This window comes from Bison bison, unplaced genomic scaffold, assembly GCF_000754665.1.
Source record: "Bison bison bison isolate TAMUID 2011002044 unplaced genomic scaffold, Bison_UMD1.0 scf7180017864388, whole genome shotgun sequence".
Lineage (NCBI taxonomy): Eukaryota > Metazoa > Chordata > Mammalia > Artiodactyla > Bovidae > Bison > Bison bison.
Window position 1 is genome coordinate 4842253 of NW_011494960.1, and position 23591 is coordinate 4865843.

Here is a 23591-nt window from a genome sequence, read left to right on the forward strand (position 1 = left end):
ACCTTTGCTGAGGATTTGAACAGCTTTGCCCCTCTGATGTTGTTCTACTGTGGTGAGGCTGCCAGTTTCAAGAGTGAGACCTCTTGTCTGGGCATGCTGACTACTTCAGCTTGTGCCAGTTTCTCATGGCAGGGCTCAGGCCTTAAATGATATCTTCCGCTTTTCCTCCTGCCAGAGTTCCCCCAGGATAGGAGAAGCAGGGAGACGGGAGCTGAGACTGCCCCAAAGCAGAATCACAAAGAGAAGGGTATTCTGCAGGAGGGAGGTGATGGGGGCAGGGGGTCACAGTGCTGCGAGGGGGCCTGCAGGACCTGTGCTCACATCCTGGGCCCGCAGCTGAGGCTCTTCAACCTTCCTGTGTCTCTCATTCCCCATGTGTGTGACTGGCACTCTAATCCTTTACAAACCGGTTGCTGTTCATGGAGGGGATTTAACTAGGCTCAGGCACTGTGCTAACATTACCCCTGCACGACAACTCGACGAAGTGGGCTCATTATTTCTATTCTACAAACGAGAGCACAGGGGCTCAGGATGGTTAACTGATCTCTGTCATGTGGCTGGGAGGTGGTCAAGTTGGAGTCTAAACATGTCAGGGGGTCATAGGTTTGAAATCTTTTTCCAAGAAAGATAGTAGGCTAGGTTGAACCATTCGGTCTCCCACCAGAGAACCTCCTGGACACTAACAAACCCAATTTTGAGTCCAGTTTGGGGCTGTGGTTAACTGAAGACTGGACAAGGCTGCGTGGGATGGATCACTGTAAGCCACAGCACTAGAATTGATTTGTATTGGCGGTTAAGAGTTGTTTACTGCCACTGATACCTCATTCTGATTGATCAGTGCCTGCCCTGGTCAGTTGGTGCCTGCATTTCACTGGTTTTAAGTATTCTGCATATTGGCCCTGCATCACAGAGCCAGTCAGTCAGTTATTCACAAACATCTATAATGAGCACCCTTCTGAGTCAGGTACTGTGCTAGGTAGGAGATTCACTTGCCGACAGAACTAACCTAGTTTCTGTTGTCCTGATACACACAGCCTAGTAGGAAGACATAGCTGACAAATAAAGAAAAATCAGCACAAATGCCATCAAGGGGTGTGAAATAAACTGGATGCTGCAAAAGACACTAACAGCTGAGACCTTGAGAGAGTGGTCAGGAGTCATTTCGGAGAAGGGGGTGAAATATTTGAGTTTAGACCTGAAGGATAAGAATGAGCCAGCCTTATAAAAAGGGGGGAAGGTGAGAAGCACATTCCAGGCAGAAGGAATTGCATATGCAAAGGTTCTGAAAGGAGATACTCGGCAAGTTCCAGGACTTGAGTTGGGGAGAGAAAAGTGGAATGAGGCCAGAAAGATGGCAGGGGTTGGGCTTCCCTGATGGTTCAACAGGTAAAGAATCTGCCTGCCATGCAGGACACTCAGGAGATGCGGATTTGATCTCTGGGTCGGGAAGATCCCCTGTAGGAGGAAATGGCAACCCACTCCGGTATTCTTGCTTGAAAAGTCCCATGGATAGGAGCCTGGCAGGGTACAGTGCAAAGGGTTGCAAAGAGTTGGACACGATTGAGCACGCATGCAATGGAACAACAGAACGCCTCCTACTCTGGAGACCACGCTAAGAAGTCTGCATTCCATTCTATGTGCTGGGGAAATCCACTGAGGTAGTTAAAGGCAGGGGTAGTGGGATATGTGTTAAGAAGGTCACAATGGCTGCTGGCTGGAGAAAGCACCACATGAAGGTCATGGAGGAGACAGTGAGCCCAGTCAGGAGGCCAGAGTGAGCGTTCAGAGAGAAACCATGGCAGCCTGGGCCCATGTGATGGCAGATGAGATAGCAAGAAGCAGAGAGATTTGAGAGACCACTTGAAGGGACTATGCCCAAGACTCACCCATAAACTAGATGAGAAAGAGAGGAAACCTAAAGATTCAGTAAGTCTTATTAATCATTCTTAGGATAGTATTAATTAACTAATTATACAGCAAACATCTACTACTGTATATGCCAGGCCTGTGCAGAGTCCAGGAATGCTAAATAGAGTAAGACAGCATTCTGGTTCCTCCCTTTAGTTTAGCGGGGGATACCATACCTGTGAGTGCTCAATCACTCAGCTGTGCTTGACTTTTTGGGACCCCATGGACTGTAGCCCACCAGGCTCCTCTGTCCCTGGGATTTTTTTCCAGCAAGAATACAGGAGTGGGTTGTCATTTCCTCTTCCATGGGATCTTTCCAATCCAGGGATCAAGTATCTTTCCAATACAGCGTCTCCTGTGTCTCCTATATTGCACTGAGACACTGGGAAAACACAGCCCACACATGCTGCTGCTAAGTCGCTTCAGTTGTGTCTGACTCTGTGCGACCCCATAGACGGCAGCCCACCAGGCTCCCCCGTCCCTGGGATTCTCCAGGCAAGAGTACTGGAGTGGGGTGCCATTGCCTTCTCCACAGACCACACCTAGGAGCAGACAATTCCAAAGGCATGTTAAATGCTACCGGAGAGCAAAACATAGGTTACTGGCAGACCCGGATGGATGAGAGGTCCCCAGAGGACCCTGTCTGGGGTTAGAGAAGGAGAAGAGGGGGCAAGGAGGCCTCCTAGGAAAGACAGGGCTGGGGCCAATCCTGGAGCATGAATGGGGGTTATGCAGGTAAGGGAAGCCAGGAGATCATTCCCGAAAATTCCAATACCCAGCTGAATCCATGATTACTCAGCACTGGCACACCCTCCTCCTTTAGAGACGGGCAGCACAGTACCCCAGGGAGAAGATGGGGTTGGAATCTAAGCTCTTCTGCCACTCACTGCCCATGTGCCCCCGGGCAAGTCACTTAGATCCACTGACCCAGGACTCATCTGTGAAACGGGGCAAACTCCTCACTGGGTCCTCTGGGAGGTTAAAGCATTTAGGGGGAGAATCCCTGGAAGCGTAGCCATTGTTGACAATGAGGCTCAGAGGCCAGAGCCACAGACGGCAAACTAGCAAGAGTCCGAGGGAGGAGCTGTGACAGCCTCCCAGGGGACCTCCATCCCTGGTGTACCCAGAGCCCTGGTGAGCTGTCCCACACCACAAATCCAGAAATTATCATTTCTTCCTGCAGGAGCTCCTGCAGAACAAGGCAGTGGGTACCTGGAGACCCACTTACGTACGCCCGCATGGTACTCGGGCCAACAGGAGGACACCCCATAGGACTCACCCTCTGGAGCCACCTGTACCTGTACAGGATGACACCCCAGACTCCTGCCCAAGCCGAGATGCCCTGCGGGTCTGCTGCTCGCTTCCTCTAGGGCTTAAGCCACTGCACCCTCGTGAGGGACCCATGGGTCGTGTCCTGGAAGCCCACAGAGGCAGCTAGGGAGGATTATTTTTTAAGCCTCATTTTGCCACCCAAGGGTTTGTGAGTCCCTCTCCCCACATCTCAGGGTAAAAGCTTAAACGGAGAGGCAGCAACAGAAATCCTCAAGTCAAGGGCCCTGAGCCCACCGAGCCATGCAACCATCTCATTTCCCTCAGTCCCCATTTAATCTCCACCACACAATCTTGCAACATCCCTCAAAATGTCAGAGTCCCTCTTCAGATCTCATTTCAGGCAATTTTACAGGACTGAGCACCACAGATTAATCAGGGAGATACATCAAAGCACGCAGAAGATGAGGGAAAACAATAAGGCTGTAGCTGGCTCGGACAAGGCCGGCCTCCTCTTCCTGACGTCCTGAGACGAAAGCCACCGGGGTCCACGGCAGAGGCCACTCCCGGAGGAAACAGACCCTGAGGGCCACTAGGTGTGACCAGCAGGACCAACGCAACTCTGAAACCTCTGCTGGAAGTTCTGGAACCAAAGAAGTCAGATGTCCCTAAGAGGAAAACATCACTCCCATAGCTTCAAGCATCCCTATACTCTGCTGAGGGAAGGGCTAGAGTTTTGGCTTGGGCCACACCCTCAGGCTTTCTTAAGACTGAGCCTCCTGGTGGAGAAAATCAGACTGAAAAGAGCACTGTCTCAAAGGTCCCCGGGCTGTTACCTTTATAAGCACCCTCAGCCGGTGTAAGGTCCTAAGGAGATGATCACCCCTCACTCATGGAGCCTCCAGTGAGGGTCCCTTCTGGAAGGATGGCATCGAGCCTTTGAACAAACAGGGAGGCAACCTGGATGATGGAAAGCAAAGGTTTCCGAATTCAAATCCTATCCTTGCCCCTTACGGCAATGTGGCTTTGGGAAGGAATGTCACCTTTCAGAGCCTGTCTCCTTATCTGTAAAGCTCATGGTCTTGTTCAAATCCACTCCTAGTTTTGCTCTGCAGGACTCTGGTAGACCATACAAAGCCTGCCAACTGCATGAAAAAATCATAGTGCAAGAAGTCCCCCCAGCCCCCAATGGCTCATCCTCAAGGCAGCCCACTCCCCTCTAGATAGGCAGGGCCCCCGCTAGTGCTGATTTAGGGAACAATGTCCTTCCAAGTCTAATTAAGTCCTGAGTCAAAACATCCACCAAAATAAATACAATTCATGGCTTATCAGTCACTTGGAATTTTATCTTGATGAAAACAAGACGACAGTCCCATGAACTTCAGCTCCTAATATAGTTTTGGTGACGCTCCAAGTTTAGAGCAAAACCCATTATCATGTATAATGAATGGATTTTCTCCAAAGTGTCAGGAAGGTGCAGGCCCCACCACTTCTGATCACAGCTCTGTCTGCCCTGCCTTCCCCTTTTGCAAGATGTCATTTGGTCCTTCAGCCTGTGCCTGCCATCAGCAACACTGCTACCCGCCTCCCTTGCTAAGTGCCTCTTGGCTTAGCCTTGAAGCACAGTGAGGATGGACCTTGAGGCTTTTTCTCCTCTGGAGGAGATCTGCTACATGCAGAAGAGGGGTCTACACACACCAGGGACCAGGGGCGAGCACTGTACTCTTACTCGAAATGCCATCACACAACAACAGCTGTCATCGAGACCATCAGAGCTGAAAGGTTGGTGGGGTCCCGGCCCTGTGTGGATGAGCACAGTCCTGAGTCATTCTGTACTCTGTCCTTCAAGTGACAAACAAGAACACCAAGTCTGGGAGCTCAAGGACTTTAAACATCAGTAGGTCAGACCACGTGGATGAAGGAACAGGGGTGCAGGGAGGGGAAGCATCTTACTCAAGATGCTCAGTGATGGCAGAAGAGATCCAGGACAATACTCTTGATTCCTAGAGCACTCCATCCCTTCCTGCATGGACTGCATTCATCTTCACCTAAGAGATAATGTGCACTTTCATCAGTTACTTGTTCATGCTCTCCAAACTCTCGCTGAGGCAGCTTTGCTCCCCAGAGCCTGGAGGACAGAGTGGTCACTGGACCTCTAACAATCTCCCCCGGCCTCGATTTCCTCATCGGCAGAGTGAGAGGGCTGCAGAGGGGACCCTCTTATGCCACCTTGCACGGTAAGCTTCTCTTCGAAGAGGCAGTGCTGGGAAAATACGTTAGAATGCCAGGTAACCTTGAACAGAAACTCTGAGCTGGCACAGTGTCCCGTATTGACCAGCCTAAAGGCTACACTTAGCCAGAACACTTTCTACAGCTGGCGTAAGGACTCCTTCTATACCAGGCTTATTTCATCAGCTCTTATATTTCAGTAACAGAAATCACAGCTAGGCTGCTCTTCAAACATGACAAAGATATTAAAGGAAACAAAGGAAAATCCCAAACAGATAATAAAATAAGCAGACCTATTTTGACACTTGGGTAGTATTTCTAAAGGATCTCTCAAATCATCACTGACAGGAAAAGAAACCTCTTGTAGCTTATTACAGTAACAACAAGTTCCCGTCACAGGATGACATTTAGCCCCCAGGGCTACCCCAGTCCTTCCAGGTCCCATAAATCTCTTTGGCACTTAGCATGTGGCTTACTGAGGCTCTGCTCTCCTCAATTTGATTGCAAGCTTCTTGAGGGCAGGGAGCAGAGATGATGGTCTGATTTCCCTTTGGATCCCCAGGGCCTAGTGCATGGGAGATGCTCCATCAATATTAAACAACCATCAGCATTTTCTATAAACTGTCATATATCAAGACACAGTCCAAATACTTTGCTGAAATACAACTGACCCATAGCATTGCTTAACATTCATCAGTCAATTCAGTCAACGTGGTCCTCATCTATGTGCTCACGCTCTCCCATCTGGTTGATAGTCAAGGCCATCAACCAGACTAGGCAGCATGGTGCCCAGCTTCTGATAGGTATGTAGTAAATATGTGATGAACTGCATGATTCGGAGTTGGTTACATAATGGTGGGGTGGGGCTGGCATTAGGCTCAGACTGCCACTTACATGTGATACACAGTGATGGTCACTAAGCACTTCTCCCAGGTCCCCAGCAAAAATGTACTCTTGATCTCTGTATTTAAGTGTAGCCCTGTGACTTCCTTTGGCCAAAGACAAATGAGTGGAAGTTACGGAGGCCATTCCCAGGTAGGAGCTTTTAAGAGAGAGCATGTCTTCTCTTTGCCATGGGGATGGTCAGTCCTCTAAACAGTCATCTCTTTGGCATTCTGGGTCCTAGGGTGAGAATGATGTACATTACAGTCTCCCACTGACATACAGTGGCTAGATACTGAGGGCAGGTTTGGGGAGTTGCTTGTTACACGGCACAACCTAGCCTATACTGACCGATGTAAAGACTTGTCTAGGTACTCGGATGGAAACATACTATTTTCTGTTCCAGAGCACAGGTGTAGTCAGATTCTGACCTGGGGTGGGGGGCCTATGCTTCAGGTTGCTGGGGGAGGAAGCACAGAAAAAGGTGCTCCGTTTGGACTTTTTTCTTTGACCTCTCTTGCTTTCATATTGCTAGATATTATCTCATCCATAGACAGAAGAACGATCGAGTCTCCAAATTACCTTTAAGCAACTACTGAAAAGGAACCACTTTTGGAAAAAGTACTTTGGAGAAGCAATTGTCCTTTCCATCCCCCAACACACACACACTCCACTGTGCTTCTCCTATGGTGTAACCTGGAACAAAGCTATGAAGTTGAGCAACATTAGGGAGTGAAATTGTGGGGCCACTATACAGCTTTTTTTTTTTTTTAAGTGAAAACACTGCATACATGAGAAATGACACCCCACAGACACTGGATGAATTCTTTCTCTTTTCTTTACAACCCCCTGGGAGAATTCCTTTGTAGCTTAAGGAGCAGATGGCTTGCTTCATGTCAGCACTAGCCCCCTGTTCAGCACATGTGGCCTCTGCCCACCCATTCCACAAGCAGACACTCTCCCTTAAAAAGGAAGGAGTGGTACCAGCAGAAAAGAGGCACCTGGGAAAAGCCAGTGCAGTAATTATTACCCTGTTACCACGGAAATACAGGTTTGCCCCTGAGGCTCCTTTAAGAGCTTTTAGATTAAAATGACTTTCACTCTCTCCTAGTTTCTGTTCTCTTGCTACACACAGGGAGGAGAAAGGGGGAAGGGGTGGAAAGCAAGCACAGCGGAGATCCCTGACGCTGGGCACTATGCTAGAGGCATCTCCTCTCCCCACGGAATGGAGTACAACCCTGGAATGCAGGAGGAGGAAAATGCTGGGCGCACTAGTGGACACAACAGGCAGCTGTAAGGCAGTAAGAAGGAGCAGGCCAGCAGAAGGAGAGAGGAGAGGGGAAGGGCTGGGGTGACAGAGCGATCGAGAAGGACACAGAGAGATCAACTGACTGTCGCGAGCAAGACAAGACAAAGACCGGAAAGGTGGTGGCGGAACAAGGCAAAGTTCATTTCACTTAGGCTGGTGGGAAACTCCATGGTGAATTACCACGAAAATATGCAACCACATAGGACCTTATGTACACCTGTATTCTCAATTTTCTCCCTTTTTTGTATGTCATATTCTCACTTACACTCCCCTGCCCTGTCCTAATGCTTCATTATTTTAATTTACGATTGTTCTTTCATTATACATCGTTACTCTAAGCTGTTATAGAAAGAAGAGGGCTTAACTATTAAGTAATTAAATATAAAGAAAACAGAATGGCAGAGGGGTAGAGCCCAGATTGCCTGGAATGGCTTGCAGGACTGAGGAAAAATCAGTGCATTTATCTTTGTCTGGTACTTCTTAAAGGACTCTCCCTACCTTCACCTCAGGCCCTCCTTACAATGGTCTTGTGATGCACATACCACAGTGTCCCCAACTTATTTGGCACCAGGGACTGATTCCATGGAAGACAACTTTTCCATGGATTGGGGGTGACAGGGGATGGTTTAAGTGCATTACATTTATCGTGCATTTTATTTCTACTATAATGCTGCCACTGATCTGACAGGAGGTACTAGTCTGTGGTCTGGAGGTTGGGGACCCTTGCATGTGAATACTGTCCTCATTTTAGAGACAAAGCCATGAAACTCAGAGGTATTGTCTAGCCACTTGGTCCCTCCACGGCAAACCCCACAGCTGCCTCTAGAAATAGCAATGAGCTGGTTTATAGTAGCACTACCCAAAAGAACTCTCTGCAGTGATGAAACGCTGTCTATCTACTGAAGAGTGTCTGTGTTTTCCAACAGCGTAGCCCTGAACCATGTGGGACTTGGGAGCACCTGAAATGTGGCTCATGTGACCAAGCAACTGACTTCTAATTTGGATTATTTTGTGCTGCATGGCCATACCCTCCTTGGGGCTTGAGAGCCCCGCCGGGCAGTGGGGCAGAGCAGGTCTTAAGTTTCTCACTCCCACCACTTGGATGTGGGGAAATAGCCAGAGACGGCATAAAATGTGATGAGATAAAAGAAGGCGAAACTTGGCCCCTCTGCCTTACTTGGTGACGATGGGAAGATTAGGAAACGACAGCACACAAAAGACACAGAGGGGAGAGAGCAAGGGGAAGGGAAGGAACATTTTAGGGGAGCTCTCCTTAAACCACGGCTCCAGCCATGCACCCTTGCAGACCCCCAAACTCTGGGCAGACAAACTCCAGCCATGTTGCAGGGACTACAGTGGTAAGTCAGGAGCAGGGAGAATTCTTCGAATGACTGCAGATTCTCTGCAGATTCTGGGGTCCCTGGTTTCTGGGATCACTCAAGGGAAGGACGAGCCTGGCCGGGAATCATGAAATTGTGGACTCTGGCAAATGGCACAAGTGGGCAGCAGGTCGGAATCCACAAACATGGACCCCTCCTCCAAACCTGCAAGGAGACCAAGGGGTAAACTGGCCCAGCATTGTATAAGAGCAAGCCTTCTCAAACGGAGACACAGACACAGAGAATGGGCTTGTGGACACAGCAGGGGAAGGAGAGGGTGGATGAACGGACATATACACAGCACCGTGTGTAAAACAGACAGCTAGCAGGAAGGTGTTTAACGCAGGGAGCTAGCCTGGTGTTCTGTGACCACATACAGTGGTGGACGGAAGGGTGCATGGGAGGTTCAAGAAGGATGGGATATATACACACACACACACACACACACACACACACACACAGTTATAACTGATTTGAGTTGTTTCATGGCAGAAACCCAAGAGAACGCACTGGTCATAGCAAACACCCTCTTCCAACAACACAAGAGAAGACTCTACACATGGACATCACCAGATGGTCAATACGGAAATTAGATTGATTATATTCTTTGCAGCCAAAGATGGAGTAGCTCTATACAGTCAGCAAAAACAAGACTGGGAACTGACTGTGGCTCAGGTCATGAACTCCTTATTGCCAAATTCAGACTTAAATTGAAGAAAGTAGGGAAAACCACTAGACCATCCAGGCATGACCTAAATCAAATCCCTTATGATAATACAGTGGAAATGACAAATAGATTCAAGGGATTGGATCTGATAGACAGAGTGCCTGAAGAACTATGGACAGCAGTTTGTGACACTGTACAGGAGGCAGGGATCAAGACCATCCCCAAGAAAAAAAAATTCAAAAAGGCAAAATGGTTGTCTGAGGAGGCCTTACAAATAACTGAGCAAAGAAGAGAAGCTAAAGGCAAAGGAGAAAAGGAAAGATATACCCATTTGAATGCAGAGATCCAAAGAATAGCAAGGAGAGATAAGAAAGCCTTCCTCAGTGATCAATGCAAAGAAATAGAGGAAAACAAAAGAATGAGAAAGACTAGAGATTCAAGAAAATTAGAGATGCCAAGGGAACATTTCATGCAAAGATGGGCACAATAAAGGACAGAAATGGTATGGACCTAACAGAAGCAGAAGATATTAAGAAAAGGTGGCAAGAATACACAGAAAAACTATACAAAAAATGTTTTCTTGACCCAGATAATCACGATGGTGTGATCACTCACCTAGAGCCAGACATCCTGGAATCTGAAGTCAAGTGGGCCATAGGAAGCATCACTACAAACAAAGCTAGTGGAGGGGATGGAGTTCCAGTGGAGCTCTTTCAAATTCTAAAAGATGATGCTGTGAAAGTGCTGCACTCAATATGCCAGCAAATTTGGAAAACTCAGCAGTGGCCACAGGACTGAAAAAAGTCAGTTTTCATTCCAATCCCAAAGAAAGGCAATGCCAAAGAGTGTTCAAACTACTGCACAGCTGCACTCATCTCACATGCTAGAAAAGTAATGCTCAAAATCCTCCAAGCCAGGCTTCAACAGTATATGAACCATGAACTTCCAGATGTTCAAGCTAGTTTTAGAAAAGGCAGAGGAACCAGAGATCAAATTTCCAACATCTGCTGGATCATGGAAAAAGCAAGAGAGTTCCAGAAGAACATCTACTTCTGCTTTATTGACTATGCCAAAGCCTTTGACTGTGAGGATCACAACAAACTGTGGAAAATTCTTCAAGAGATGAAAACACTAGAACATCTTACCTGCCTCCTGATAAATCTGTATGCAGGTCAAGAAGCAACAGTTAGAACTGGACACGCAACAACAGACTGGTTGCAAATAAGAAAAGGAGTACTTCAAGGCTGCATATTGTCACCCTGCTTATTTAACTTATATGCAGAGTACATCATGAGAAATGTTGGGCTGGATGAAGCACAAGCTGGAATCAAGATTGGCGGGAGAAATATCAATAACCTCAGCTATGCAGATAACACAACCCTTATGGCAGAAAGCGAAGAGGAACTAAAGAGCCTCTTGATGAAAGTCAAAGAGGAGAGTGAAAAAGTTGGCTTAGAACTCAACATTCAGAAAACTAAGATCATGACATCTGGTCCCATCACTTCATGGCAAACAGATGGGGAAACAGTGGCAGACTTTATTTTTGGGGGCTCCAAAATCACTGCAGATGGTGACTGCAGCCATGAAATTAAAAGATGCTTGCTCCTTGGAAGAAAAGCTTTGAGCAACCTAGATAGCATATTAAAAAGCAGAGACATTTCTTTGCCAAAAAAGGTCCATCTAGTCAAAGCTATGGTTTTTCCAGTGCTCATGTATAGATGTGAGAGTTGGACTATAAAGAAAGCTGAGCACCAAAGAATTGATGCTTTTGAATTGTTGTGTTGGAGAAGACTCTTGAGAATCTCTTGGACTGCAAGGAGATTAAACCAGTCGATCCTCAAGGAAATCAGTCCTGAATATTCATTGGAAGGACTGATGCTGAAGCTAAAGCTCCAATACTTTGGCCACCTGATGTGAAGAACTGACTCATTTGAAAAGACCCTGATGCTGGGAAAGATTGAAGATGAGAGGAAAAGGGGACAACATCACCGATTTGATGGACATGAGTTTGAGTAAGCTCCAGGACATGGTGATGGACAGGAAAGTCTGGTGTGCTGCAGTCCATGGGGTCACAAAAGAGTCGGACACGACTGAGCGACTGAACTGAACTGATGGCAGAAACCAACACGACATTGTTAAGCAATTATCCTCCATAAGTAACGAAAGGGCCTTCTCCTTGAGGCCTGAGATCACGACAGGATAAAGGATGAGGGTCAGCCCATCTGCAGCGTCCCTGGGTGCAAAGTCTGGGATGCAGGGAGAGCAGGTAAGAAGCATCTCCTCTTCCCTCTAGTGCAGACTGTTGTCCGTTGTCCCTGAAGGATGGAGTTCACCTTTCCAGCCATCTGGGCACTGCTTACATTTTTAGTGAGCAGGGCCTCATTCAATGAGATGACACCGAGAGAAGGGCTAGAGCTAAAGAGGAATCCACGCACAGGGGGCTCCCTGAGCGAGCAGATGAGTGGGCCAGATGGTAGGTGGTTAGAGCCTTTGGCAGTGGAGGGGTCTGCTGGGCCTGGGTTTCAGTCCCAGCTCGGACACCAGCCAGTCAGGTGTGCATGTAACTTGCAGTGAGTTTACGAACCCTCTCACAGACTCAAGTCTATGAAACTAGGATAATAACTCCTTTCAAAGGGTCAAGGTTAAAAATTAATGACCAAATGTTTGTAAGGTGCTGGACACAGTTCCTGGCATATAGCACTCCATCAGGAAATGGCAACTATACCTGTTTTTATTATTTTCTGATAAAAGTTTGTATTCATTTTCCATTGTTGCTATAACAGATTATAATAAACTTGGGGGGGTTAAAATAATAAATATGTACTATCTTACAGTTCTTCATCTAGGTTGAGTCCCAAGGGCTGAACTCACAGTGTCAGCAGAGCTAAGGTCATTTCTGGAGGCTTCAGGGAGTATCTGTTCCTTTGCCTTCTCTGTATAGAGGCCACCCCACCTGAGTTCTTTGATTGTGGTCCCTTCCCTCATCTTCAAAGCTAACCAGGATGGATGGTGTACCTCTCAGACCTCATCAGTCTGCCCTCCTCTCCTGCCTCTTCCACTTTTAAGGACCTGTGACTACACTGGGCCGACCTGGATAACCCAGGGCAATCCATCTAAAACGTCAGCTGATAAGCAACCTTACTGGGCTTCCCGGATGGCTCAGTGGTAAAGAATCCGCCTGCAATGCAGAACACATGAGTTTGATCTCTGGGTCAGGAAGATCCCCTGGAGGAGGAATTGGGAACTCACTCTCATATTCTTGCCTGGAGAATCCTATGGACAGAGAAGCCTGGCAGGCTACAGTCCATGGGGTCACATAGAGTCAGACATGACTGAGCATGCACGAAGCAAACTTATTCCCTTGGCCACAAGTCATAAAATATTCACAAGTGCTGGGATTAGGTCTTGGGTGTCTCTGGAGGTGCTGTTTTTCTCCCTATCCCAGGCTTGAAAGGGAAGACAATGGGAGAAGTTCCCCTCAGTGCTCCCTCCAGTCTGCATATCCCAGCAGGGGCGATGCCTAAGAAATAGCTCACCTCACATGGTGAGGGCGCCTACCAATTCCAGCTGCTGGTTGGGGAGCTCTGTCCTGGATTCACCTTCTCTCTCCAAGTCGGGCCCGAATCTGTGAATGCACTTCTGGGTGCCAGGAGGGCAAGCTGTCCCACACAAATCACAAAGCCAAGCAGAGTCCTGGGCTTGAAGACCCTGCGACACTCCCAGTGAGGGAGGGGGGCCTGGCTTGGCAGGCTGGTCAGATACCAGGCTGCACAGTTATATCCTCACACTGCAGGGCTCCCTGTTCAAGCTGAAGCTGGGATGAGTCTGAGCACTGAGGCCTGGGTCCCAAATGCACAGTCAAGGTGTACAATGACTGAAGCCCAACTGAAAAGCCATCTCCATAAGTAAACTGTACAGAATTTGGAGGGCAAAGAAAATCTTGTAATTCAACAAGAAAAAAAAACAAAAACAAACAAAAAAAATAGTTTCTCCTTTATGTTTGGTGATGTTAGAGGGAAATTTTCATTTTTGTTCAAGTCTCAGGCTGATGTTTTACCATATGACATTAGTTTTTTTTTTTTTTCTTACTACCTAAATTGTAGCTCAGTCAGTCAAGAATCCATCTGCAATACAGGAGACCTGGGTTCAACTCCTGGGTCATGAAGATTCACAGGAGAAGAAAATGACAACCCAGTCCAATATTCTTGCCTGGAAAATCCCATGGACAGAGAAACCTGGCAGGCTACAGTCCGTGGGGTCACAAGAGTCGGACGTGACTTAGCGACTAAACCAAATGAACAAAAGCAATTGGTGTTTTAAGGGTTGAGAAGAAAGTTACCAAGTAACTGCAAAGTCTTGCTCGGGGTCCACGTGCACAGGAGCCTGGCTTCTGTCTTTTGCGTGCTGTCAGTGACAGGTACGTGACCTTGGGGGGAGCATCTAACTGCCTGAACCCACTGCACACTACGGCACTATGCATGCGGGGAAGGGCCACAGCATGCTTTCAAGGGACAGAGAAAGGGACCTGAGAATGGAAACTTTCCCAGAGCTGAGCTTTAATATTTGAAAGCACTCAACCTGCTGAAGTTCAAGAACTTTCGACGGGTTCCCAGGAGACAGCAGTGCCTGCAACCGGCCTGAGTTCCACAAACCCTGTGACTGTGAGCTCAGCCCCTGGGCCCTCCTTGTCGTATCCCTTCCTCCTCCCAGCCTGCTAGTCCACAGACCTCCATGTCACAGCTCTCTTTACGTATCTGTCATCTGGGGCCAAGAGCTTGTAATAAGCCACCTCCGTTTGTCCCTTTTGATCCTTCCTTCAGAGCCGGCTGGCTCTAGTTTGCTGAAAGTCTCCCCGATGACTATCAGGTCAAAACGAGAGCCCACGGGTGGCAATCCTAAAGAGCGACAGGAGATCAAGGGCAGGCTTGGCATCCTGAATTTACGATCGTCATTTATTATTTCTCAGAAGCCGGCTGGTGACATACGAGACTCACCAGCAGACATGGTCTCTGTCTCCCAGGCTCCGAAAGTACACATTCCTATCAGTTACTTTTAATAACCCTGAAGATACCCCAGCCACATCCTGCCGCCAACAGCCTCAGCCTGCCTGGTGAGTGGGTGGGTGGGTGTCCTTCAGGGCCTCCCGGGAGCTGTCCTCTGGGGCTGAAGGGCCAAGGTCAGTGATGTTCTTGCTTGTAAGTGATGGCACAGTGGGCTTGCCATCCCTTTGCTGAGGTCTCATCAGAAATCATCTCTCAGTCTGTTTCCTATTTCTTTTGTAGAACTCATGTAATTTACTGCTTGTGTGTGAATCCTTAAGGACTGGGCTTTTTATTTAAAAAAAAAATTCATGGAAGTATCTTAGCTCTTTTTTCAGGTTAGAAGGGAAGACTTCTGGAAAGGTTCTTTGCATTTTTTTTTTTTTTTCACTTGTCTAAATTACTTAAACAACATATTTCTAGTTAGGGATAGGAACAGGACGACCTAGCCTGCAGCCATGGGCATGGTACTTTTTATTTTTTAATATATCTGCACACCATCTGTGATATTATTCCTTGATATTTTACATTAAATTGTTCCAAGTGTACACTATCGTGACCCTAAGAAATGTGTGTAAAATCATAAGTTTGAGATGCTAGTTGCAAGGGTTTTTTTTTTTTTAATTAAAATGTAATTGTTAAAAAGAAGTATTTCCCTATCTACCATTTAAAATTATTTCTGTACCAATAATGTTAGTCTTGCACTTTGTGGAACACTCATTAAATGGCAACCCACTCCAGTATTCTTGCCTGGAGAATCCCAGGGATGGGGGAGTCTGGTGGGCTGCTGTCTATGGGGTCGCACAGAGTCGGACACGACTGAAGCGACTTAGCAGCAGCAGGAGCAGCAGCATTTAGAACATAGTTTTAGGAAGATTTACAAGAAAAGGACCTCCCAGGTGGCGCTAATGGTAAAGAACCCATCTGCCAATGCAAGAGACCTAAGAGACTGGGTTGGAAGATCTCCTGGAGGAGGGCATGGCAACCCACTCCACTATCTTGCCTGGAGAATCCCATGGATAGAGGAGCCTGGCAGGCTATAGTCCATAGGATCACAAGGTGTTGGACATTACTGAAGTGACTTACTATGCACACTTACATGAAGAATTTGGAAGAAACCAATCTACTACTATTTCAACTGAGCCAAAGCTAAAGCATTATTACGGCCTGTTTACACTAACTTTGAAGAAAGTAATTTAACATATCCAAGAATAATATAGGAGCTTCTCTGGTGGTCCAGGGGTTAAGAATCCACCTGCCAATGCAGGGGACACAGACTCGATCTCTGGTCCAGGAAGATCCCACGTGCTGCAGAGCAACTAAGCCCGTGCACCACAGCTACTGAAGCCACGTGCTCTGGAGCCTTGTGCTCTGCAACAAGAGAAGCTACCACAATGAGAAGCCCACGCATCTCAACTGCAGAGTGGGCCCTACTCATTGCAACTAGAGACCAGCAACGGAGCCCCAGCACAGCCAAAAATAAATAAATAAAATAAATAAATGGTAGTGCAGTATTAAAAAAAAAAAAGAGTAATACAGAATATATCACTGCCTACAGGTCCAAACTTACATAAAATAGAAGACTTATGAGATTACTAAATCTTTTTTTTTGTAAGCCACCTGAATTCTTTCTTTAAAAGTTGGCTCATTATCCATTTAGTCTTAAATGATCACATCTGAGCAATTCCAGTTTGGGGAAAACCAGAAGACACTGTTGTCTGTTTTGTTAACCGTGGAGACTGAGCTGGAGCAACGAAACAAATGCCGCCCATCTTTCCAGCCCAAACCCAAATCTCCCACCTCCAAGGGCAAAAGCAAGCTCAGCTGTGATCCGTAATCATGTCATTAACCCTGCACTGAAGCATTAAATTAAACTGCCTGTGCAGACACTGCTTTTGCTACAAGGGGAAATGTACCTTGTAAGGCCATCACTTTATGCTAATAGATTTACCGAGCAATTCCATGTTTACAAGAGAATACCAATAAACAAAATAATTTAACTAGTTGTGAACGCTCCAATGGGGGTGTTACAACAACTGATTTTTCTTTTGCTAATATTTACTCTAAAGACTTTGGTCATAGAGAGTTTTAGCCTTAGAGTAGTTCTCAAATGGTTTGTCTTTCTATAGCATTTTTAAACCAATACTTTAAATGAAATCACAGGGGAAAAGCTAACTTGAATTGGCACTTGAATTGTCTCTAGTCCTCTCCGGTATAAATCATACCTTGGAGGTGGAGGAGACTCTGAGAAGGACATGGTTGAGTTGGTAGTTGAGCCTAGGCCTTGGGCAGGTGCCAAGTTCCTGACAGCTAATTCAGCACTCTTCACACCAGCCCAAGCCTCCAAGTCTTCCCCAAGAGAAGGTGAAGATTCCTTTTCAGAAAATTCCATTTCCGGGGGAAACTTCACGGTCTGTCTCTTTAATAATGCTGCCCTATTTCTCTGAAGCCAGGGAACTACAGAAGTCATCTCACTCTCTGTTAGAAACTATGTCCTGCTAAGAGAAATGCAAGAAGCTGGTTTGGTGCAACAAATATTTGGCCTTCTGACACACGAGTCTTCGCCTCCAAAAAGAACAGAGTGATTTCAAACCGCTCACATCTAAATTCCATGTTCTGTCTCATCAACCCAGATGTGGCAAGAGGTCAAGTATGCCAGAAAAAACCCTTCAACAATCAGATCATTAAAGGGTACTGAAATCCAGAAATACAGCACATCAGAGCTGGAAGGGATCTTGGAAACCATACAGTCCAAACCCCTTCCTTAACAGATAGTTCATAGTCACAGAATCGGCTTGTGTCAAAGACTAGAAACTTGTAGGCCAAATGTTCTTCTTTATTACAGAGTTTTCTGAAGCTCTTCTTTGTCTCTGAAGCAATGAAGACTGGTCAAGCCCAATCATGACAACCACTCAGCATGCAGTGTATAAACTACATGGTTAAGCCCTGCCTCTTGTCACCAGGCAACAGAGAGTTAGGGGGAAGCCTGCTCAGCCATGGCCAGGGGAACTCTCTTCTGCACACAGACCTTCTGTGCATCACCAGGGACTCTGTTCCTGCCAAGATGCAATACCTAGAAAGCTGGCTACTGGAGGAAGCAGAGCAGATCCCCAGGGCCTGCTGAACTGATAAAGATGCAGTAGCAACAGTAAAACAACAACAAAAACCTTCCCAGCCTGAACTCCCTGGGTTCTTGCTGTCAGAACCATCATCCACCACCTAGAGGCAGGATGCGAGAGCTGGTCAGGAGCCCTCTTCCACCTGCTGGGCCAGCTCCTAACCTCAGCCCTGGCTTCAAGGCCTCCCAGCCTCTGGTAGGTTAAAGCAGCACACGTTGGCTCTCACTATGACTGCCCTCGTTTCTCAGGCCCCACTGGAGTCACCTCCACATCTGGGCCACCCCAAGTGGAGCAGGCTTACCTGTCAGCGTCTCCGAGGCCCAGGGAGGTATTTCTTTGCAGGGTCTCTCGCACCACAGCCATCCCATCAGGGAGCCGGTTCAGGCGGCGGGTGTAGAGGCCAAGTCCACCATCGGTCATGTACCTTTGAAAGGAGAAAGGGATGATACAAATATCTGGTTAAGGGCAAGTCATGGACCATCTTGCTGTTCATATCCAGAAGCCCTGCATGGCCATCTTGTACCCTAAGACAGAAGGAACCAAGGCTTTCCGGAGGTTCTGTCACTGATCACAGCCTAGAGATAACTCAGCTGATTCAACCCAAAGGATCACCAGCTTGTTGCTGCTGCTGCTGCTAAGTTGCTTCAGTCGTGTCCGACTCTGTGCGACCCCATAGACGGCAGCCCACCAGGCTCCCCTGTCCCTGGGATTCTCCAGGCAAGAACACTGGAGTGGGTTGCCATTTCCTTCTCCAATGCATGAAAGTGAAAAGTGAAAGTGAAGTCGCTCAGTCGTGTCCAACTCTTAGCGACCCCATGGACTGCAGCCTACCAGGCTCCTCCGTCCATGGGGTTTTCCAGGCAAGAGTACTGGAGTGGGGTGCCATTGCCTTCTCCACACCAGCTTGTTAGCAAAAATTAAACTCAGATTGATTAACCCAAACTCACAGGGATCTATGGAGCAGAAGGGAACTAGTGAAAAAATGCATTCATGACATTCTTTTTAATGTCAGCAATTACAAAAGCAGGTGTTTTACCTAAGTACTCTGAAGGGAACTGACAAGTCACTGGCAAATCATAGGGGAAAATATTACAGAACAGCATAGGGGAAAAAGCAGGCAAGATTTTAAGAAGGATGGTAAGAAAAGATGGAGGATACAAGAGCCAGCTTTGTCATCATGGGCAAGTTCTGGATTTTTCATCTAAACTCTATGAATATCACAGTCTTCCTGTGTCACCAGATGGGCATGGGAATTAGTAAGATAAAGGAGTATCAAAGTGCTCTATAATTTGTAAAGGATCACATAAACAGAAGATGTTATTAAAATAGTGATTATCTTAAAGTATGTGCAATGGTAAATTTCACCTTTGATACTGATGTCTTAGGGGAGTGTCCCAGCTCTCTGAATAACAGTAATGTTACTTATCTAAACTTTAGGTTGATGCCACAGAGCTATCTTCCTATGAAATCAGTGTTGTCATGGGAAGGGAAGACCCCTCGAGACTTTCTGCATAGATAACTGACTATCCACCAATCAGATCAGCTCCTGAAAGATTAACTACCAGTAGCAAGTAGTTTGGCTCCCCAGGTGGTTCAGTGGTAAAGAATCTGCCTGCAGGAGATGAAGGAGACATGGGTTCGATCCCTGGGTCAGGAAGATCCCCTGGAGGAGGAAATGGCAACCTGTTCCAGCTTTTTTGCCTGGGAAATCCCATGGACAGAGGAGCCTGGCGGGCTACAGTCCATGGGGTCGCAAAGAACCGGACATGACTGAGAGGCTGAGCATGCATGCATGCACGCACGAGGCAGTACTTCAGGTCCAAAGCAGCTCTACTTCATCCACCCTGGTTACTCCAAGACACCCCTCAGAGGAGACTGCTTGTGCCATCATCCCCATCTCCAGAGGAGAATGCAAAGCAAAACTTGAGCAGAGCCAGAAATCAAACTCAGAGCCCTTTAATTCCCCCATGGGCCCCATCAGACTTGCAACGCATCTGAAAATACAAGTGATTTACTTTTCAAGTCCAATAACAGGGCGTGAGAAGACCAATGAATGAGTGATTATTTTGCTGCAACAGTCAGCTGAGCTATCAGTACATCATGGAATGTTTCACTGCCTTGGGTATCTTGGCTTTAGAATATATGGGATTGATCCTGAGGGTTCTCAATACTTGAGATTCTTCTATGTCTAGCTTAGGAACTTCCTGGAATATAGTCTTAGAAAAATGGACTTATAGGATGCTGTGGAAGTTTTCCAGAACCAGTAGGGTCACAGAAGAAAGTTCTCACAGGAGCCGTCTTGGGTGAGGGCTTCTGCTTTGGGTCACGAGAACTCTCCCTTAGGGCAGCGTCCAGGATACCACATCTGAACCGACTTCTCTGGTGGCCCCTTTCACCCCTATTTGTGACATTAATGATCACAAAGCCAACATAACGGAATATCTGTTGAAGTCAGTCAAACCAGTTGTTTGTGGTTGAATTGCACACTTTAAAACGATGAATTTTAGGGACTTGCGATGGTCTAGCGGATAAGAATCCACTTGCCGATGCAGGGGACTGGGTTTGATCCCTGATCTGGGAAGATCTACTATGCCGAGGCGCAGCTACTGAACCTGCGCTCTGCAGCCCGAGCTCTGTGACAAAAGAAGCCACCACGGTAAATAAGCATCCTGCACACGTGGCTCAGAAGGTAAAGCGTCTGCCTGCAACGCGGGAGACCTGGGTTCGATCCCTGGGTCGGGAAGATCTCTAGAGAAGGGAATGGCAACCCACTCCAGTATTCTTGCCCCCTCCCCAAAAGGGGCTCAAAGAAAACGGCTTCCCTTGTAGCTCAGTCGGTAAAGAATCCGCCTGCAGTGCAGGAGAGCTGGGTTCGATCCCTGGGTTGGGAAGATCCCCTGGAGAAGGAAATGGCAACCCAATCTAGTATCCTTGCCTGGAAAATCACATGGACAGAAGAGCCTGGTGGGCTGCAGTCCATGGGGTCGCAAAGAGTCAGGCACGACTGAGCAACTAACACTGCACACCACAAATAGAGAGCCATTCTCCCTCGCCATAATTAGAGAAAACCCATGCACAGCAACAAAGACCCAGTGCAGCCAAGAATAAAAAATTTTTTAATTAAAAAAATAAAAAGAATTTTATGGTACTTGACTTAGGCCTCAATAAAGAAGAAAAAAGAAAACCCAAAAAATTCCAGCCATCATAGCTATAGTTAAATAATGATTTGTGTAATGACTTTAAACTTTTTTATTTATTTGTTTTTGGCTGTGCTGGGTCTTTGCGACTGCAAGGGTTTCTAGCTGTGGTGTGAGGGCTTCTCATTGCAGTGGCTTCTCTTGTTGCAGAGCACAGGCTCCGGGCACTCAGGCTTCAGTACTTGTGGTGTATGGGTTTAGTTACTCCACAGGGTGTGAGCTCTTCCGGGATCAGGGACTGAACGTGTATCTCCTGCACTGGCAGGCAGATTCCTTCCCACTGAGCCACCAGGAAAACCCTGTGTAATGACTTTTTGATTCTTGGTTCCCACACTAGATAGTAAGCTGTTTGAGAAGGGACTATTTTATTTTGTTCAAATCTATATTCCACGTCCTAACACATACTAAGCGCTTAACAAGTATTGCTTTTGTTGAATGAAATCCAAAGACACTGTCATAGGGCGAAGTTTAGCAAAAACGTGTTGGGAGGAAACCAATTACAGGTTTTCCTTCCTCTTAAACGTCAGAAAATTTGACATCTAAGTCATATGGCAATTGAACTGTCTACCTGCCAGTCAGGGGCTTCCCACACAGCACTAATGGTAAAGATTCTGCCTGCCAATGTAGGAGATGTGGGCTCGATCCCCGGGTCAGGAAGATCCCCTGGAGGAGGAAGTGGCAACCACTCCAGTTTTCTTCCCTGGAAAATTCCATGGACAGAAGAGCTTGATGGGCTAAAGTCCATGGTGCCACAAAGGTTCAGACACAACTGAGCACGTGTCAGTCAAGCCATCTGTCCATCCACCCAGCCACTACCCAGTAGATACAGTGGTGAGCTCCATGTGTGCATCCTACAACTAGCATGAGGAGGAACAAAAGGACCTACACCAAAATGCAGTAACTCTGCCAGAGGCTAGACTTTCTAGATCAAATGTCCTTTCAAGGAGATTTCGGTGGAAGCTGTTCAAAACACAATCTACTGCACTATTAAGCAAGGCAGTTAATTTCGATTTTAGCAAAGCCTGCTCAGCCATAGAGATAAACAAAAATTTTTCAACTGGGGAGATCTTGTCAAAGGACAAACAAACTAATTAAAGCCTGCATTTCCCTGCTGCATTTTTTTTTTTTACTGCTGGTGAAACAACACACACGGTCGGGCAATCACACGTACCTGGACATGTAGATGGAGGCCTGCACATATACAGCCCTGGCTTTCTGTGAAGGCCAAGAGCAGAGGTTGGTGCGCTTCCAGAGCTGGAATGCTGAGATGTGCTGCAGCCTCCAGCCTGGTATTGCCAGGTGCAAGGTGTCAAAAACTGACCACTGATAACGGTGGGGGGCCTTAGAGAGATGTGACTGTGTGACCGAATAGGCTAATTTAGCTTGGCAGCTGCTACTGGGAATTCTGATCTTGTTTAGGCAGAGAGATGACTCCTCCCCAGTGGAGGAGTCAGGGATAAATCAGGATCCTCTGCCTTCTCAAATGGACCAAAGACTGGAAGCCAGAGTTGAATGCTACCAGCGTGATACAATCCAGTTTCCTTACAAATCTATTCCATTCATTTTATGGATGTATGCATGTGTATGAGAGAAAGAGAGAGGCGGGGGGAGGGAGGAGTCAGGAGAAGTGGTTAAGGAAAAGAGGGAATTTACCTCATCCTCCATAGGTTTGTAAAAATGTATTAAATCATAATTTTTAAAATAATATTCAAAATAAATTTTATGTCCTCTCACTGCAAGTTAACTAGCCTCACACTCAAGAACTTAAATTTCTTATTTCTATAATTATGATTCCACCAAATACAGTATAAAAAGCCCTGAATATATCTTTAAATAACTCTTCTGGTCTCAATAAAAAATACACATACTTTGGTTCAACCCAAATTTCGTACTGAATACATTAATATAGACGTTCATCAGTTCAGTTTAAGGAAGCATAATTTAGAGATGACGCAGTCATTGGTGTGTTGCACTAGCCCTTGAGCAGAAGGATGAAAAGGTTTGTAGTCCTGAAGGCTCAGGAGGCTGGGTGGGATGGCTGGGTCCCATCTTGCGAGCTTTATCAGAGGCTTGCATTGGGTGGAGATGCAATGAGTTGCCTGAGGTCACAAGGAAGGGAACCAGCTGATCTAGGGACCAAATCCCTGAGCATCAGGGCCACACTTTCCTTCTCCTTGGGGAAATAAATCATTAGTGCAGGAGCCTAATGAGGTGCTGGTAACATCCTAATGTTTGCTTGCTGGGGTCCTGGCTAAGCCACCAAGCACCTGCACGATTTCAACACTATCCTCCACCTTCTGCTGCTTCCCCAGAGGTCCCTGGATGGAGCGGAGGGGCCTCTGTTAAAGAGCCAGGGTGTCTGTGGGTGTTTTTCTTGCTTTTCAAGGCTAGGGTGGCTCATGAACATCAGAGCTGGGAGCATGGCTGTGTCATCAGTGAGTCCTGGGTTCAGTCTCCCCAGCCTCATGCCAGCTGAGGGCCCTTGTGTGCATCGCTATTAGCAAGTACTAAGGGTTACTGATGCTGGCTGGATGCTGTGCTAAGTGCCTCACAGAAATCCTGACATCTTCAAAAGAGTCTTAGCAAGTGTTAA

General features: G+C 47.0%; 1 protein-coding gene across 4 annotated transcripts in view; it reads right to left on the reverse strand.

Annotated features, from left to right (window-relative positions):
- NAV2 (neuron navigator 2) overlaps nt 1–23591 on the reverse strand; it is a 177660-nt gene that overhangs the window by 109771 nt on the left and 44298 nt on the right. For all 4 annotated transcript variants that reach the window (XM_010858421.1, XM_010858420.1, XM_010858419.1 and 1 more), the window contains exon 5: nt 18103–18225. In XM_010858421.1, coding sequence (XP_010856723.1) covers nt 18103–18225 — 123 coding nt within the window. The remainder of the gene's footprint in view (nt 1–18102; nt 18226–23591) is intronic.